This window comes from Gopherus evgoodei, chromosome 1 (genome assembly GCF_007399415.2).
Source record: "Gopherus evgoodei ecotype Sinaloan lineage chromosome 1, rGopEvg1_v1.p, whole genome shotgun sequence".
Classification (NCBI taxonomy): Eukaryota; Metazoa; Chordata; order Testudines; family Testudinidae; genus Gopherus; species Gopherus evgoodei.
In genome coordinates, this window is record NC_044322.1 from 274522714 (window position 1) to 274541742 (window position 19029).

Consider the following 19029-nt stretch of genomic DNA (forward strand, 5'->3'; position numbering starts at 1 on the left):
AAATCATTCATCTAGTTCACATATACCACATTACTCATCCCAGCACTCCTCTTAAGGCTTTGAAATTTTACTCTGCATGTTTCAGGTGTAATCTGAAACTCTATTAAACCTATTTCCTTTAATTTACCATAATCTGAAGCATCTCTAATTGGCATTTATATTATTGACTATATCCAGAGCTTTCCAGGACACCTTTGAAACCAAAGTGGGCATCTTTTGATTCTCAGGAATCTCAAGAAGTACACACAACCTGTTGAAGGTGATAAAATATTCAGCAATATCCCCATCTCACTGTATGCGGGACACAACTGTTCCTATCTGTCGATTTTTGGAGAGGTGGGACTCCCTGGTGTGTGGGAACTGTAGTTTGCTTCCCTATCAAGTGCAGCTGGTGATTTCTCTCTTTTTCCTTCTCCTCCATGGCTACTTTCTGGCCTTGATTTCTTCGGCTTGCAGTCCCATTGCCTTTCAGTGTGCAGCTTCTTGCCTGGCATTCTCTGCTTCCTTTTTTTTTTATCTGTAATTATTTTAATTCTAAAAGTCTTGTTCTTTTTCTCTCTCCTGCCTGCAATATGCACAGCTCCAATTTCTTACGAGTTTCACTTTCTTGTTCTTCTGTTTCTATGTCTCTTGCCCAAAATAAGCAAACAGAAAAACTGGTAAACTCTGACTGATCTCTAGCCACCACACTTAAATATGACATAAAATCATCACTAGTGTATGAAGTACAAATCTCACTCAGAACAACAAGCAGTGCATTTAATCCTGTACAACCATGACACAGTGACTGGTTCCCCCTGAGTTGCCTCCTGGAACTGGGATACCACTGAACCGTCTGACTCACCAGCCTGGGCTTCCTTTCACACTGTACTGCTGTGACAAGCTGCAAAGCCCTCCAGCCTGCACTTTCACCAGCATCCACACATGCAGTTACACGCAGGCTCTCTAACCACCAGGTTCCAGGCCTAGGACCCCAGAGAAGTACCAACCAGCCCTGGTCAAATCTGGCCAGTATATGGGTTTAATACCCAGTCCGCCTCTCCCTCAATGTGAAGAGGACGATGCACACTTGTGGTAACCAAGCAGAGATTTTCCACAAGCACTCCAGTCAAAGCTCATTGGTTTCAATTAAAACAAAACCAAGTTTATTAAACAAAAGTGATTATAAAAGTGATAGCAAACAGTTCAAAGCAGACTACCTAGCAATTGCAAAACAAAAAAACCCCACAAACTAAGCTTAATATACTAAATAGATTGGATATGAATTAGCAGATTCTCACCCTGAGAAATGATACAAGAAGGCTGCATTTTCTTAAGGGGTAAGCTGCACTTGCTTTACAACTTGGAATCCCCAGGTCTTTCATAAACAAGCTAGAAATCCCTTTAGCCTGGGTCCAGCACTTCCATAAATTCAATCTTATTCCTCAGTTGTTTCCAGGAATCTTCTTGGGTGGGGAGTGAAGAACCCCAGATGTCACTCTCTGCCTTATATAGCTTTAGCATATGGAGGAAACCCTTTGCTTCAAAGCTTGGTTCCCCGACCAATTTGTGGAAAAAAAACCACACATCCCAAGATGGAGTCCAGAATCATGTGGCCTGAGGTCACATGTCCTTGTAGAGTCATATCAGCTATTACTTACTGCATTCTCAGGAAGGCTCACCAGGTGGGAGATTAGCTTCTCCGAAGGCCTACTGTTTTCCCTAATGGCTCATTGCCCTGAATAGGTCCTTCCCAATCAGTTATCTAGACTGAAAGCATCTTATCTAGTGAGTGTTACCCAGGTGTAACTACATTTGAAGTACAGATACATACTCGGTATTTATAATTTCAGATACAAAAATGATGCATGCATACAAATAAGAATCATATTCGTAAATCATAACTTTTTCAGTGACAGCTTACATGACCTATCGTGCACGCAATGCATCATAATTATGCCATAATCATATCATAATATCACTGAACAATATGGGGTGCAGTATCACAGTAGGTTTCTAAGCTAGAGGGACAGATGTTGGTGATTTGTATTTACAATGCACTTGGCAATATAGACAATTTCACAAAACATTCCTGGAGAAGGAAAATCATGCTCCAGATTTAAGAATGATTTCATGTAATTGTAAAATTTGTCCATCAAAACTGCTGTAACATCTTTGTAAGTTCCTGAAGTCACTGACCTAAAAAACAGGATAGAATGAGCCACAGGGTACAAAAACAAATTTCAGTTCCAATCAACTAGAATGCTCCTAGATATAGTTTAAAATGTAAATGTGCCTTGCTCATACCATCTATCTTAGGCTAAAATACTGGCAGAACTATACTGGTATACCTGGTTAGTACAGAGCAACTGTGCTGCCCGTTTCAGGATTGGAATATAAACTGAATGGTACAGTAACCCAATGAAAAAGAAATACATGTGGTAACAGTCACTAGGTAGAACGGAGCAGAGACATGCCATATGTACGCATTGCAAGGGCTCACATGTGCCCTTACCTGAGGGTACGAAGGATACACTGTGGAACTTTTTGAACAATGACAGTATATCACATCGCTGTGTAGTTCAAGGGTGCAGAAATTCAAACTAGGACAAATATATATAAACATAACTTACATTTCTTAAGCACCTTTAATCGCGCAGGATCCCAAAAGGAACAATCCCTGGAAAAAATCATGGAGCAGGTCCTCAATCAGTTCTGAAGCACTTAGAGGAAAGTGATCAGGAACAGTCAGCATGGATTCACCAAGGGCAAGTCATGCCTGACTAAGCTAATTGCCTTCTATGACAAGATAACTGGCTCAGGGGGCAGGGGAGGGATAGCTCAGTGGTTTGAGCATTGGCCTGCTAAACCCAGGGTTGTGAGTTCAATCCTTGAGGGGGCCACTTAGGGAATCTGGGGCAAAATCAGTACTTGGTCCTGCTAGTGAAGGCAAGGGTTTGGACTCAATGACCTTTTGGGGTCCCTTCCAGCTCTGTGGGATAGGTCTCTCTCTCGCTCTCTCTATGTATATATACACACATTCCTTGACTTTAGAAAAGCTTTTGATATGGTCTCCCACTGTATTTTTGCCAGCAAGTTAAAGTAGCATGGGCTGGATGAATGGACTATAAAGTAGCTAGAAAGCTGGCTAGATCACCGGGCTCAACAGGTAGTGTTCAATGGCTCCATGTCTAGTTGGCAGCTGGTATCAAGCAGAGTGCCCCAAGGGTCAGTCCTGGGGCTGGTTTTGTTCAGTATCTTCATTAATGATCTGGAGGATGGCGTGGATTGCACCCTCAGCAAGTTGCAGATGACACTAAACCGGGAGGAGTGGTAGATATGCTGTAGGGATAGGATACAGAAGGACCTAGACAAATTAGAGAATTGGGCCACAAGAAATTGGACAAGTTTCAACACGGACAAGTGGAGAGTCCTGCACTTAGGACAGAAGAATCCCATGCAATGCTAGACTAGGAACCTAGTGGCTAGGCAGAAGTTCTGCAGAAAAGGATAGGGGTTACAGTGGATGAGAAACTGGATAGGAGTCGACAGTGTGCCCTTGTTGCCAAGAAGGCTAATGGCATTTTGGGCTGTATAAGTAGGGGCATTGCCAGCAGATCGAGGGACGTGATCATTCCCCTCTATTCGGCATTGGTGAGGCCTCATCTGGAGTACTGTGTCCAGTTTTGGGCCCCACACTACAAAGAGGATGTGGAAAAATTGGAGAGTCCAGCAGAGGGCAACAAAAATGATTAGGGGGCTGGAGCACATGACTTTTGAGGAGAGGCTGAGGGAGCTGGGATTATTTAATCTGCAGAAGAGAAAAATGAGGGGGGATTTGATAGCTGCTTTTAACTACCTGAAAGGGGGTTCCAAATAGGATGGATCTATACTGTTCTCAGTGGTACCAGGTGACAGAACAAGGAGTAATGGTCTCAAGTTGCAGTGGGGGAGGTTTAGGTTGGATATTAGGAAAAACTTTACTAGGAGGGTGGTGAAGCACTGGAATGGGTTACCTAGGGAGGTGGTGGAATCTCCTTCCCTAGAGGTTTTTAAGGTCAGGCTTGACAAAGCCCTGGCTGGGATGATTTAGTTGGGGATCGGTCCTGCTCTGAGCAGGGGTTTGGACTAGATGACCTCCTGAGGTCCCCTGCAACCCTGATATTCTATGATTCTATTATCCCTTTATAAGGAATCACTCACTCTCAACTGAATCACAACTGCCTCTGGGGTGGAACATGGATCACATTCTGTGTCAGCAACACAATGTTCATTTTTAGGAGGAGAAAGTAAAGACTAACTTTAGTTGAAGCTGCTAAAGGTATGCATTAGTAACAGCCAGGACACTATGATTTTAAGAGCTTTTGTCTCTTCATGATCTTGGAGTAGCCATTGTCTGTTTTAGGTCTCATCAGAAAGACAGAACTTTGAGATGTAGAGTTGTGTATTTAAAACATTTTCCTCCAAATGAGAAAGTTCTGTACTGCTTCTTCTCATACAATTGACCTAACCAAAGAACATACAAAAACAATTAGCCACATTCACCTTGAGACACCAAGGTGCTCAATGTTAACTTACCGGACAATGCAGTTTACTTTAATTTTTTTTATTTATTTATTTTTACAATTAAGGATGTACAGCCTACATCCCACAAGAAAAAGCAGAAAAAGTCCTTATGGAAAAAAACCCAAATATACTGAACACATACCAAATGGTACAGAGATGGGACTGGCTTTGATTTCAAAATTTCAATAAAAATAAAAAAAAAAAAGATGTAATGCAACAGCTGTTCAATTCCCCAGTCTAAATAGGCACTGTAAAAAACGACATTTCAGCTTTCTCTGGCACATATTCCAGTCTAAATGCTCTGACTGTAAACAACTCCTAAGTTCCCATATAATCATTGGGAAACAACCTTAGAATAAAAGTTTTTAGTACCCACCCGCCCTCTTAAAAAAGCCTTCAATGCTGCTGTTTGGACTGGACCAGAATTAGAGAATTTTATAAAGGTTTGAGAGCACCCAAGGCAAGTAGTGCAATATAATTTGTCACTATTTAACTTGCTTTGGAACGGAGAGTAAAACAGTGAGATCTGCACCCTGGTACATAAAACTGTCATCCTGGATAAAGAGAAATCGTTCAGAGAAGTTTTACAGCTTGGTCAAAGTCAAGGACACAGCTTTAGGCATCATCAATTGAAGGGGTTCAATTTAGACTTAGTTATAACCACTTTTATATACTGTACATCTACCCTAGTTGGATCAGTGTCTGGAACTGCCCACTGGTGTCCTTTTGAACAACTGTAAACTAAACCATAGTATGCAACTCCGTAGGAAGCTAGAGGATCCGGTGACTGTACAGCAGTTATATCTCCCCTGCTTCACGCTCCTCTGAGCTCCTCCGGTCTTCTGATCGGCCATTAGCACTTTCATATGAACGTTTCCTGTCTTTGTTATCTCGGGGTGACCTCTCTCTTGAGCTCCTGTCTTTGTCACGTGATGTTCTGTCATGATCTCTTGACCGTTCTTTGTCTCTGGAAGATCTTTCTTTTGAGGATCTGAAAAGTGCAATACATTTGAGAACCCAAATTAGTCATGAATCTTTTGCTGCCATAAAGAACATGATTTGTTAAAATTTGTATTTATCTTTCACAGACATACCCAGTTTGGTACCATATAGACAAATACATGAGAAGCCATCAGGAGACACGGACACCCATATCCAATTTCAAAACAGACTAGCAGAGGCAGCATTTTTGAAGTACACTTATTATGGAGCTAAGCTTAAGGTTGGAACTTGCTTTTCATTAATCCTTTTGATCCCTTCCCCTGAAACTTTCATCAATAAAAGTTTCTGCCTGAATTTTCCCATGTGTGGTCTTTAGTCCAAGGAGAATTTTCTGGCACACTTTGAGGTTGATAACAGAGCAATTTAAAGTGGTTTGAGATACGAAAGTTTTTTCTTTTCTTTTTATAAACAGAAAGCAAACTACTGAAGTCTTCTAGTTTTTGGAGTGCTCAAGAACAGCTTTGCTTACAGACTTCAGAGTTGTTTTGTTCATTGACCCTCTCATGAAAACTAGCATTTTTGAGTAATTTCAGGAAAGTTGCATGCTTTATTTTATTTTTTAGATGCTTAACTATGATTATTTGAACTTCCAAGAACTCTGCCAGGCAGCCACAGGAATTTTCTATTGCAGATTTGTGGTATAGCTTTAATCAAGTAAAAATGTGTCTCATATTCCCAGCCCTGCGTAAGGGGTTAATTCTTACTCCCCTTTGTAAAGCACTTCAACTCTATAGATGAAAAGGCTCTTTGTAAGTAATAGTACCACTGAAGCTTTACAATGTTATAAAAAACTAAATGATGGAAAGAGAAATTATTACAGTGGTCAAGAAATTCTGTGTACTTAAAACTAGTATAGGAGATTGCCCTGTCTCCACTAATGGAATGGTGTTGAGAGTTTGTATTAGTGTCTCATCTTAATTCTTCAAAGGACAAGACTGTAAGAAAGAAGATCTACAATCTGTTCTCAAGTTTTGATGCAGACTTCATTTTTGAGCTTCGACAAGTCACAACCTCAGTTCCCCCGCTTGTAAAATGGAGATTACTCTACAGGAGTTTTTCAAAGCTTAAATATTTAAAAGACATCTCGAGGTTCTCAGATGGAGGGTCATATAGAAGTACCTAGTATCAATCACACAGAATAACTCAAATTACAGACCAAAGAATTAAGAAAAGACAAGACTTGTTACAACCTGGCCCAGTTACCACCCTTTATGGTCAGTCTGTTGTGAGTGGGTCCAATCAGCACATCCCACTGCAGTTCCAAATCAACTGGGACTGGGTAGAATCTAGTAACTGTTTCTAGCTCTAGGACTATGGATACACATTCAGGTTCAGAACTATTTGACATTCTACCTTGTGACTTACGGTGCCACCACCTAGAGGCCCTACACCCCAAAGTCAGCATGAGGGCTACTGTGCACCCTCACCCCCAAGTTGCTCCCCAGAGGTCCACCAAGCCAGTGGGCACTCAGCTTCTACTTCAACCCCTCTGGGGAGAAATCCTGCAGGAAAGCATGGAAATGAAGGTTACTTATCTGTAGCTGGACCAGACGAGCCTCTGCATAGTCACACTATGGGAATCATGGCACCTGTGCTGTGAGCTTTCAGTACCTTCTGGAAAGCAGTGCCTGTTGAGGCCATTCACTCCTCTCTCCTCCACTCACCCTGGAGAGTTTTGAGGGTAGAAAGGGTAAGTGGCCCTAACTGCTCTCCAGTTCTTTCCACTACTTTGGGAATTCTAACCTGAGCCATTCCAGAAGTTAGAGAGAGAGAGAATATGCAGACTCATCTAGAAGAATTCTGGTTACAGGTAAATAACCTTCATTTCTTCTGAGTGGCATCTATACATTCCCGCTTGTGAGAGTTTAGTAAGCAGTTCAACCTGCAAGAAAGTAGGCTGAGGAGTTCTAGGTAAACAAGGTCAACAGAACATTTAAAACAAGCATTAGTTCTGCATAGAGTGAACAGAAGTAACCAAACTTCTCGCTTTCTCAAAAAAACTAAAACCAAAACAAAAAAACCCTTTGGTTACTAACCTTTCTGTAACTCTTGTTCTTAGAGATGTGTTGCACATGTCCATTGCAATTTAGGTATGTGCACACCCTGAGCACAGTTGCCGGAATTTTTTCCCCTAGTGGTATCCATCAAGTTGGTTCCAAGCGCCCTCTGGTGTTGTGGACTCATAGCACTGGTATAAAGGTCCCTGACGATTCTGCTCCCCTTAAGATTCTTCTTATCAACTGATGAGTCTCTGATGAGAGGAGACTGATGGTGGGTTTTGGAATGGACATGTGCAACACCTCTTGGAGAACAACAATTACAGAAAGGTTAATAACCTTTTTTTTTTTTTCCCTTCAAGTGCTTGCACATGGTCTATTCCAATTTAGGTGACGCAAGTAGTTGCACAGGAGATGGGCTTGTAGTTCAAGGACAGGCTGACTGCAAGACTGCATGACCGAAGTTGGTGTCATTTCTAGCTAGTCAGGTGATGATATTTGGTGAAGACCAGTATGGCGGCTGACAGGTTGAATGGAAGAAGTGCAAACTGGTAATGAACTTGGTTCATGACAAATCTTAGGAACCTTCTGTGGCCTGGGAAGATTCATGTATGGAAGTATGCATCCATTAGATGGAGAACAGCATACCACTCCCTGTGAGTAAATGATGGAAACCAAGAAGAGCATGTGAAATTTAAGTTCTTAAGATAGTGGTGGAGATGATGCAGATCTAGTATTGGCCTGAGACCACCCTTGGCTCCCAGGATTAGGAAGTAACAAGAATACAACCCGTTTCCTCTTAAGTGGAAAGGAATCTCTTTCACAGCTCCCTCCTGAAGGAGGGACTGAACTTCTTGTTCTAAGAGTTGCTCATGAGAAGGGTCCCTGAAGATGGATGGGAGGGTGGGGGTGGGAAGGTGGGGTAGACAAAAACTGGATGGTGTATCCCAATTCTACTGTGCTTAGAAACCAACGATCTGAGGTAAGGTGGGTCCAGGCACTGAGGAAGCAAGAGTGTCAGTTGGAAAACAAGGAGAAAATTGCCTAAGCAATGAGGAATTCCCGCAACCATCACAGGCAGTAAGAAGGAACGGAGGGGGAGTGGTGTCAGTAAGACCCTTCACACCAATGGTAGGAGCAGAGCCCTGTAAATCTGCTGATATCCACTTTATATCTACATCTGCGGATGTGGATATCCGCAGATCGCGGATGGATGGATATGGATACTAATTTTATATCCACGCAGGGCTCTAGCTATGAGCGTGCAACACCACAGGGTGCTAGAGCTGACCCAAGAGATGCCAATAGGGGGAAAAATTCTGGCAACTGTGGTCAGGGCATGCACACACCTAAACTGGAATGGACATGTGTAAGCACTCAAATAAGTCACCTTAATGAAGGAAAAAATTTGCTAAAAACCCCAAAATATAACAAAACCACATATATAGGTACAGTAACAGTCATGCAACATGTGATGATGACAGTGTGAAGATATGCCATGGATGTTGCCTTTGTCCTGGATCAGGGCTAACAGTTCCAGGAGACTGAAGCCCTATCAGGTGATAATTTGAAACAGTGCATTTTACATGGACAATCTTTGAACCATGAGGGCCTAACTCCTCTTGTATCAGCTCCCTCTCTCCAAGGGCTTGAAGAAGTTCTAGATAAGCTTTGGCCCCATATAAATAATGGCAAAGTTTTCTGAATATATAAAGTATGATACCAAAAGGTAACTGACACTGTTTGCAGCAAGAGACATTTAGATTAGATATTAGGAAAAGCTTTCTAACTATAATGTTAGTAAAGCACTGGGACAGGTTATCTAGGAGCTTGTAAAATCCATATAATTGAGGGTTTTAAGAACTGGTTAGACAAACATCTGTCAGGGATGCTGCAGGTATATTTAATCCTTCCTCAGCATGGCAGGGTGGACATCCTACATTTCTATAATTCCTCAATAAATGTAAATGAGACTTAGGGACATATAGACATGCAAGTAGTCAGAAGAAGATGGAAAGCCCAGGCATCTCAATTAGGATAGACATGAGGGCAGGACCACCTGTTCTGTAAGAATGATGGGAACACCCTAGGGTGAGACAAATGAACTTATTTTTCTGCAGCATTAGCAGTACATCCTAAGCATTACAATGGATAATTTAGTCTACTTTAATGCTGCTCTTAACAGCAAAATAACTATCCCAAGCAGCTCTAGAGGTACACAGAGCAACCCGATCACACAGAAAGTTATTACTAAGCGAAGAAAGGCTGTCAATGTGCATCAGATGTTGGAACAGAGATGACAACCAAATGTCCTTTGGCAGGAGTTGTTTCTTAAAACAAAAACAAAAAAACCCCCAAATGCAATAGTCTAAAACAACAGTAAAGGAAGCCTTATCAAGTTCACCAATTTAGGAACCGTTCAGATGGGGAATTGAAAGAGATTCATAGCGTAAAGGCTCCTGTTTTTCAACAGAGACTTTCAGATATCCGCATAAACACTCAGTCAAGAGACACAACAACATTGAGTCAAGATGTCAACCAGAGAAACTTCAAATCTGTATGGAGACAGGAGACCCAGTTGTTTGGAAAGCTGGACTTGATGGATATACCACCATAACCAAGATACTGAGTGACACACTTGCCAATATGTAACCACAAATACTGATAGCAACTTTATACCAACCTAACATCAAAATCCCTTCTGGTTCAATAAATCAGGGGCAACATGCAAAAAATTTCCGGTTCTAAGTGCAGGAAAGGAGTGCTACATTAGGACATGCTTCTCTCTGTTTCAGAACCATAGGCAAGCATGTTTTATCCCTGTTTGGAAAGGACTTTAGTAGTATTTAACCTATTTGCAGAACAAGATAATATAAGATGGAGACCTTAGGCAGAGTACTTGTATAACTGAAAGAAAAACTCTTCTCAAAGAATCAGTCAATACATCTTCTTTTCCTGGTAGATGAGACATAGGACCAATCCAATGAAGTTCTTGGACTTTGGAACAGGAAATTTCCCTGGCAGAACTGTTTAGAGCGAATTCCTCTTCAGTGGTGTGAGAGATACATTAATGTAATGCCGTCCATCATAATTTAGACAGATTTGCATTTGATTGCGGGGAGAAGAGCCTGGCCGGTCAGGGCAATCTTTCACTCAGCTGCCGTATCTTTACGTGGAGCTACTTCTTCCACCAAGATCACAAACTTGGGAGTAGATGGAGATGAAGGTGAAGATTCCTTTCCACCCTCTAGGATTATTACTGCACACAGCCAGATGATAAAGAATTCCCTGGAGCGCATGCTCTTTCCCCCCATCTTATGAAATCTTGCAACTGTAAGATAATGAGGCATTGTAGCTGAGGTGTTCCTAGAAAAGGTTGTAAAATCCTGAAGAGTTCTGCTGAAATCTCAGACATAACCTGGTATTAAAACTATCAAGTACCTGTATAGATAAGGAACCTGTCAACCGCAGACAAGCTTACAAGTCTGGAATATATTACGGCTTTAGTGACCACAAATCTTCTAAATGAGTATGAAAGTTGTGCAAACTGCTAGGGAAGAACCATCCAGACACATGGAGGGTCAAGTCTATATAGAGACAAACACCCGAACATTCAAGGAGAAGAGTCATGACAGCCAGCAACACTTGTTGCCGTAGAAATGGCAAACGGAAAGGTACAGCTTTACTGATAGAGGTCTTCTTTGACTCCAATAAGAAATATGTATAAAGAAATAGATATGCAACAATTGCATGGGGGGGGGGGTAGAGTCTGGAACATTTCTGGAAATTAAAGAGAGCTCTTTCTCTGGAACTCAGAAGTATGTCCCCCCTCAGGATATTAGTACAACCACCAGCCAGCAGTCTGCTCCATGCCATGTAGTCCTGTTGTCCACATTGTATGATAGGTGGCAAATCTCATTCACACTGTGGCCAGGAAATAAACCTTATGTTGTCTTTAAGTGTAGGCAATGGATGTTTCAACCCTCACGTTCAATTGTCCTTCCAAATTGGAAAGAACAGAAGCCAGGTTTACTGAGACCTGAAATGTGGGTCAACTGCTCCATTGGACAGAGTACTCTATTAGAGCCAAGGAAGGCTTAGTAAAGCTAAGAATTGGTGCCTATCTGTGTTTCTACTACTCATGGGGGGAAGGAGTAATGTCACTGGTAGCCAATCCCAGACACTGTACTCCTTCCTCATTTGGAACCAGAAGCTAGTTATACAGAGCCCAATATTATTCTAATAAAATTTCCTCTTGCAAGAGGTCATGTTGATTGATCCATGTGTCTATTTATGTCTGATCTAGAACAGTGGTTCTCAAGCAGGGGTACATGTACCCCTGGGGATACGCAGAGGTCTTCCAAAGGGTATATCAACTCATCTAGATATTTGCCTAGTTTTACAACAGGCTATATAAAAAGCACTAGCAAAATCAGTACAAACTAAAATGTCATATAATGACTTGTTTATACCTCTCTATACACTATACATTGAAATGTAAGTACAATATTTATATTCCATGGTAAAAATGAGAAAGTAAGCAATTTTTCAGTAATAGCATATTGTGACATTTGTATTTTTATGTCTGATTTTGTAAGCAAGAACTTTTCAAATGAGGTGAAAATTGGGGGCAAACAAAACAAATCAGACCCCTGAAAGGGTACAGTAGTCTGGAAAGGTTGAGAGCCACTGATCTAGGAGATATCAGAGTAGGCCTCAAAGCCCGTCATATACATCTCTAAATCTAAATAGATCCTACAGCACTGTATCTTCTCTGCAGAACCTTGGCAACATGCTTTTTAATTCGCTGTGTGGGAAGGACTTCAGTATCTTTTTTGCCTTTGCATTTGAGGGCTACAAAGAGGGTTGGAAGCCAAAAGACAATCCTTTCTGGATCAGATTCCTTTGACACTGTAACCTGTCTCTCCTACAAAGGCTGCCCAGCAGAGAAATCTTTGGATCCTTGAAATACCTCAGAATCAACAGAACTTTAGTGGGTATAGACCCTCACATCTGAAGGGAGTCTCTCATCCAGATCTCAGTTCTCAGCCTTTCAGATCTCAGCATCTGTGTCTTGCAAACCTGGCTCTGGGCTGCTGATGGAGCATCGGAAAGAGAAACACCCTCTCCTTGGGGAACAGCCATGCAGAGCACTGAGTGTTTGCATCTGAAAATGGCCAAACAGGAAGCACAATGTTAAAACACTATCCCTGTAACAGAGACCCACCATCCTGGATCTGATCAGAATCTTATTCTTCCCCCTTTCCAGTGCTGTGAGGGCTTCCACACTGAATTTGTTTCCTCAAGCCACTATATTGAGTACAGAATCAATAAGGCAAATAGTTTTGCAAGGATCATGGTGTTGGAATTTCAGTACCATGGTCTTAGTGGTGCAGAACCACTAGACAAATGACACTCAATAGTCAAAGACGTCTGATTCTCATGTTGGCTACATCCCAGGCAATTTGATCTTGGGAACCATGCTTGGCAGTTATTCATATCTGGCTGTTGAATCTGGATCCATGTTGCTACTTAGGATCCACGTTGGTTCTGGATATGTACTTGCCAGGCACTCATCTATGCTTAGCTGTAAAATTTGGCTGCAGACCCAGATCTCTGATTTTGCAGGTCAAGATCCTGGCTCTGCTGATCATGATCCTTTGGCAACTGGATCCAGTGGCCAGAGAGTCCCTTTAGGCACATTAGGTCTCTTAGGTCAACCTGGACAGACCCTGGAACCAGATACCCAAGCTGATGCTAGGACTTACAAATGGCCAGATTTAGCTGACTGAGCCTGAGGAGCCTCCCCATCAGCTGGGTGCCACTGAATGGCCCAACCCTCTCCGGCCAGTCCAGACAAAGCCAGTGTCAAACAAGCATCTGCTCTCCTCTTTTAAAAGAAAAATCTCACAAACCAACTATAAACAAAATTTGCCCCAAAGTTTACCAAAGAGGCGGGGGGCAGGAGCAGATGAGGAAAGCATCAAGGACGCTGTGTTCAGTATGGGTTCTCTGCCCTTGTGGCGGTTAAAATGAATTGGAGGGTGGTTAGGACCACTCCTTTTTTCCTACCCTCAGAACCCTCCATGACAAGAAGAGGAGGAAGGAACAAGTGGCCCTAAAGGATGCATCTTTCCAGAAAGCTCTGGAAGCTCATGGTGTTCTTGCCTTGATCCCCACAAATAGGAATAAACAAAGACCTAATGAAGAACAACACAGGCTAAGAGGATTTTCTTAACCATAGTGACTTTACTCGTAAAGCACTTGAGAGTGAGAGATCTTTGAAAACAACAAAGTCTTAAGATTCAACTTCCCCATGTCTGATCTCTCCCCTTTTGTGAGTCTAAGATTTGCCAGCATTTCAGGCCTATAACCTGGGTATCATTTTTGATTCAGACCTCTCCTTAGGTCCTCACATCTAAGCCAAGTTTAAGTCTTGCAGATTCTTTGTGTGTAACATCTAAAATATTGCCTTTCTTATCCATCCACACAGCTCAAACTCCCATCCAATCTCTCATCTTCTCTCCCAATTACTGCAACATCATTTTCCCTACTCTGGACAATACAGTATTGCCTTGATTATCTATTCTGAATACTGCTGCAAAGATCATTTTCCTAGCCTGTTGCTTTGACAACATTCTTTACAACCCTCTACTGCTTCCCCTTTCTCTACCACAACATAAATAAATTGTTTGTCTTCACTTTTAAGGATGGTGTATTCTCACCTACCTAACATCTCATTAGAAAATGAGATGCTGATCCTCACCTACAAGTGACCCAAGATGCCAGCCTCCATCGCTAACTTGTTAAATTTTCTAATAGGCATCTTTGTCCTTTCACCCACGTTTGGGAGAAGCTCCCCATAAACTTCCTCAAAATCAACTCATTATCCTCCTTCAAAACCCTCCTCAAAGCACTGTTTTGTCACGATGCCTACAAAAAAAATTAACAATGGTTTGGCTGCTCATGTGCTGAGCCCACTGCTTATCAAGCTGACAGATACTGTTTCACTGCTTCCTTGTGCTCGTCTTTCTGTATCCATCTGCTGTCTCCTGTCGTATACCAGATTGCAAGCTCTTGAGGCAGAAGCTGGGTTTTTTTTGTTCTGTGTTTGGACAATGCCTAGCACACTGGGGTCCTAGTCCACAACCAGGGCTCCGAGGTGCTACAGTAATGCAAACAATCACAACAGATGGTTCTCAGCAATACTCCTTCAATGAGCTATCAAATACCTTTGCAAGGCAGGGAAGCTGTCTGGAATGCAGTACAATAAGTTGTCTTCAGGAACATTCAGGCTTATTTTCACTCACAGTACGGCACAGGGTTCACAATTTGACAAATATATTGTACTTTGTCACAGCAGTTTCCCCCCACCAAAACAAACAAAAAGGTAACCCTGTTTCTATATCAGTGTTCATGCTAAAAAATGACTGAAATCTGGAAATGCCCCACAAGGTGTTTAAAATTACTAAGGGTATGTCTACACTACCCGCTGGATCGGCAGGCAGCGATCAATCCAGTGGGGGTCGATTTATTGCGTCTAGTCTAGAAGCGATAAATCGTCCCCCAAGTGCTCTCCCGTCGACTTCTATACTCCACCACTATGAGAGGCGCAGGTGAAGGCGATGGGGGAGCAGCAGCAGCCAACTCACTGCGGTGAAGACACCATGGTAAGTCGATCTAAGTACATCGACTTCAGCTACATTATTCATGTAGCTGAAGTTGCGTAACTTAGATCAATTCCCCCAGTGTAGACCAGGCCTAAGTGTTCTTGGTAAACAATTACATTTCTACTTTAAATTTCTGGAAACAGTTACGACTGTTTTTTGATCAGTGTATCAGGGATGGGAAACTGCTTCTCTCAGAAGGCCAACATTTACCTTTTTTTGCGTTCTCTGCTCCTGTCCCTGGAACTATGCCTGCTTCTCTGATGGCTGCGGCTCCTGCTGCGGCTGCTGGAGCGAGACCTGTGACGGTGGCGTTTCTCACGGGATTTGGAGCGAGTTCTTCTCTTTCGTTCCCGGGAGGCAGAGCGAGACCGATGTCTGCGGCGATCTCGAGACCTAGATCTGGAAACAAAGGATTTATGGTGAATGAGGCAGTCAGCAGCTCTACCAATATGCTAATATGTAGTGCTTTGTACATGGTAGTGAGTCTGTACAGAGATCAGTTTCCAATTATCACAGCTATTACATATTTCTCAGAGACCAGCCTGAAGGAGGAAAGTGATGGGGGAATCCTCCAAATTCCCCTGTGACTAGTCCAACCAAATTTAGAGCAGATGAAGGGAAGACTCTGCATGTTTGGTGCTTTGCCACTACCCTTCAAAGAAATCCAAGTGCTTATTTGACAGAGTCTATTTAACAAACAGATAAAGTTAAAAATGTTGATGTTATGAAAGATGTAGTGACAATGAGCCTCTGGCAGGTGCTTTATGTTGCAGTTCTGTCTATGAAGCCTTCTATTTAAGACCTGATATGCACCAGATACCACTGAAGTTTTAAAACAAGAGCTATATTCTTATTTAGGGCCATTAACATAAGATTATATTTGCAGGCTCTCAAACCTCTGAAGGTTTATTACTACAAATAATTTCCTATTGAAAAGCTAGCAATGTAAATGAGTGGCTTCCAACTGAAGCTTACGAGGCAAAGTGCATTGCCTAAGTACTGACACCACTGGATGGGTCACCTGTGGATCCTGAACCTGGGACCTCAGGGTCTAAAAGCACAAGTGTCCATTGCTTAAGCTAAAGGACTGGGCCATTAGCTTGCAAGCAGTCACAGACGCAAGCCTTTTGACATATTCTTACTACCACCAGAGGACAAAAAAAAAAAACCATTGTGTTGGCCATGAGCGAACACGTGCATATGCAGTCCAACACCATAGCGATCAGTGCAGTATAACTCTGTTGAGAACAGCCATCATCTATGATGTTTTGGTACTAAACAAGGATGCTGCAGTCTAATAATGCTTGACAATGAAATTTATAAAGGTTCTAGCTTTTAAAAGCTTGGCTTCACTACTAGTGCCCCTTTCCTACAGATTACATACCTTCTGGGATTCTTGCTATGGGATCTGGACCTGAAACAAATAGAAAATGGCGATCAGCTTTTGTTATACAAATATTCACAAATTAGAAAATGCAGAATATTACAATGAGAACAAGCTAAAGTAATTGATTACTTACCACAGGGGTCGGCAACCTTCGGCACACAGCCCATCAGGATAATCTGCTGGCGGGCCACAAGCCATTTTGTTTACATTGACCGTCCGCAGGCACGACCCCCCTGCAGCTCCTAGTGACTACGATTCACCCTTCCTGGCCAATGGGAGCCGCAGGAAGTGGTGGCCAGCACATCCCTGCGGCCTGCCGCTTCCCGCAGCTCCCACTGGCCAGGAATGGCAAACTGTGGCCACGGGGAGTTGCGGGGGCCCGTGCCTGCAGATGGTCAACGTAAACAAAATATCTCACAGCCCGCCAGCGGATTACCCTGACGGGCTGTGTGCCGAAGGTTGCTGACCTGACTTACCATTACATTTCTTATTCTATGAAACTGTTAAGATAAAGGCCCCAATAAAATGTGAGTTACAGTTTCTTTAGAGAAAGATTTCCCAGTGCTACATTGATCTGACTGTTTAAATGCTTCTTCTCTCTTTTCTTCCTGGGTATAGCTTACCACAAAAATTCCTTATTTTATTTAAACTCTCTTCTTTTTTATGAAGACCTTAGAGAGTTAAGGAAAATACTGACCCTCTGTTCTTCTGATGCACAGAACACTTGATTTTATGGGGGATTTCACAGCTGAGATGTGAGCTCATCAACATTGCTGTAGAAAGTCACTGTGGACTTCTTAAGTTCACAAGAAAATGACTTCACTGTGGACTTCTTAAGTCCACAACAAAATGCATGCAAACAGCAGTTTAAACAAGTCTGCATGTGAATTCCTAGAAACAGTGATTGTGTATTTCACTGAGAAGATTCAGGACCACTCCTAAAGGGCCCATCATATATTCAACCTCTTTAGGTCTAATTTGAGTATTTCAGATACTTTCCAATCTATCTATGCAGCGTATTTTCCCTAAAAGACACCTAACGTATAATTTACTTGTTAATTCTCAGAGAAAATTACATCTGAAATCACTGAGAAGTCAATATTTGCTCATGTTTATATTCACCCAGTTGTATCCATTACTTATATAGAAAAAGTACAGTAACTCCCCACTTAACGTCCTCTCCCTTAATGCTGTTTCGCTATTACGTCCCTGCTCCATTACAGAGCATACTTGTTTAAAGTTGTGCAATGCTGCACTATAACGTCGTTTGGCTGCCTGCTTTGTCCACAGCTGGCAGCTCCCTTATCACCCTGTTTTCCCCACCTCCTGCCCGCAGCAATCAGCTGGTTTGAGGCATTCAGGAGGTAGGCAGAAGTGAGAACTCTGTGCGCAGGCTCCCCCTCCCTCCCCTGCCTCCTGAACACCGCAAACTAGCTGATTGCCACCAGCAGGAGGCAGGGGAAGGAGGGGGGAGGAGCCAGGATGCAACATGCAGAGTAAAGGGTGGGGGGAGAGAAGAGGCAGGTTAAGGGTAGGGGTTTGTAGGAAGGGGTGGAGTGGGTGGTGTGAGGGTTGAGCCCCCCCGCCCCTGGTGCTTGCACAGTAGGGGAAGCTGCACCGGCTGCCGCGTAATGTGCTTCTCCTAGCCAAGGCACCTTCAGCCTCCTTGCCTGCAGTGCCAGTGGGCTGTGCCTGTGTGGGGTAAGGCGGGGCACCTCCCATTGCTTCATACTACAATCATCATTGTTGAGTATTAAATTGTTTCTTTAAAATTATTTTAAAAAACGTATACCTGTATTAAATTGCTTGTTTAAAATTTATACAACGCCTTTTGTCTGGCAAAAAAAATTCCCTGGAACCTAATCCCCTCTATTTACATGAATTCTTATGGGGAAATTGGATTTGCTTAACATTGTTTTGCTTAAAGTCACATTTTTCAGGAACATAAATGCAACGTTAAGTGAGGAGTTACTGTATTCCACCAGAAACAAGGAATTATAGACTTGAGAAAAGCAGTCAAATAGCAAATAATTTTCAATTCATGTAGAATTTTCAGCAAAAGCAGCCTGTTTTGCCACCAAGCATACATACACAAACACAAACATGCAAGAAAATTCAGTCTTGCATAGATTCTGCAATGGCTATTAAATGTATGCTGCCAAAAATAGAGCAGATCTCTACCTCCTTAGCTTCTCCCTTTCTTCTTTCTCCCTCTCCTCTCTGCGTTTCAGGCGCTCCTGATTCCGTTTTTCCTGTTTATCAGCCACAACCCTCTAAAAAATAAAGGGACATTTTCAATACATCACTTCAGCTGAAAGGTGATATAAAGTCATCTAAACAGTTAATAGTTGTTTCTTTCTCACTTTCTGTGCATGTATATTATCAACTCTCTTCTCATTCTCTTAGCATCATATTTGACTTATTTACT

At 42.4% G+C, this 19029-nt stretch overlaps 1 protein-coding gene across 4 annotated transcripts in view; it reads right to left on the minus strand.

Moving 5' to 3' along the window:
- Positions 1-4569: 4569 nt before the first annotated feature.
- Positions 4570-19029, minus strand: part of LOC115643901 (putative RNA-binding protein Luc7-like 2) — a 70866-nt gene continuing 56406 nt past the window's right edge. For all 4 annotated transcript variants that reach the window (XM_030547932.1, XM_030547922.1, XM_030547923.1 and 1 more), the window contains 4 exons: positions 18783-18874; positions 16599-16628; positions 15425-15613; positions 4570-5536 (listed from right to left, as the gene is read on the minus strand). In XM_030547932.1, coding sequence (XP_030403792.1) covers positions 5344-5536; positions 15425-15613; positions 16599-16628; positions 18783-18874 — 504 coding nt within the window. In that variant the 3' untranslated portion in view covers positions 4570-5343. The remainder of the gene's footprint in view (positions 5537-15424; positions 15614-16598; positions 16629-18782; positions 18875-19029) is intronic.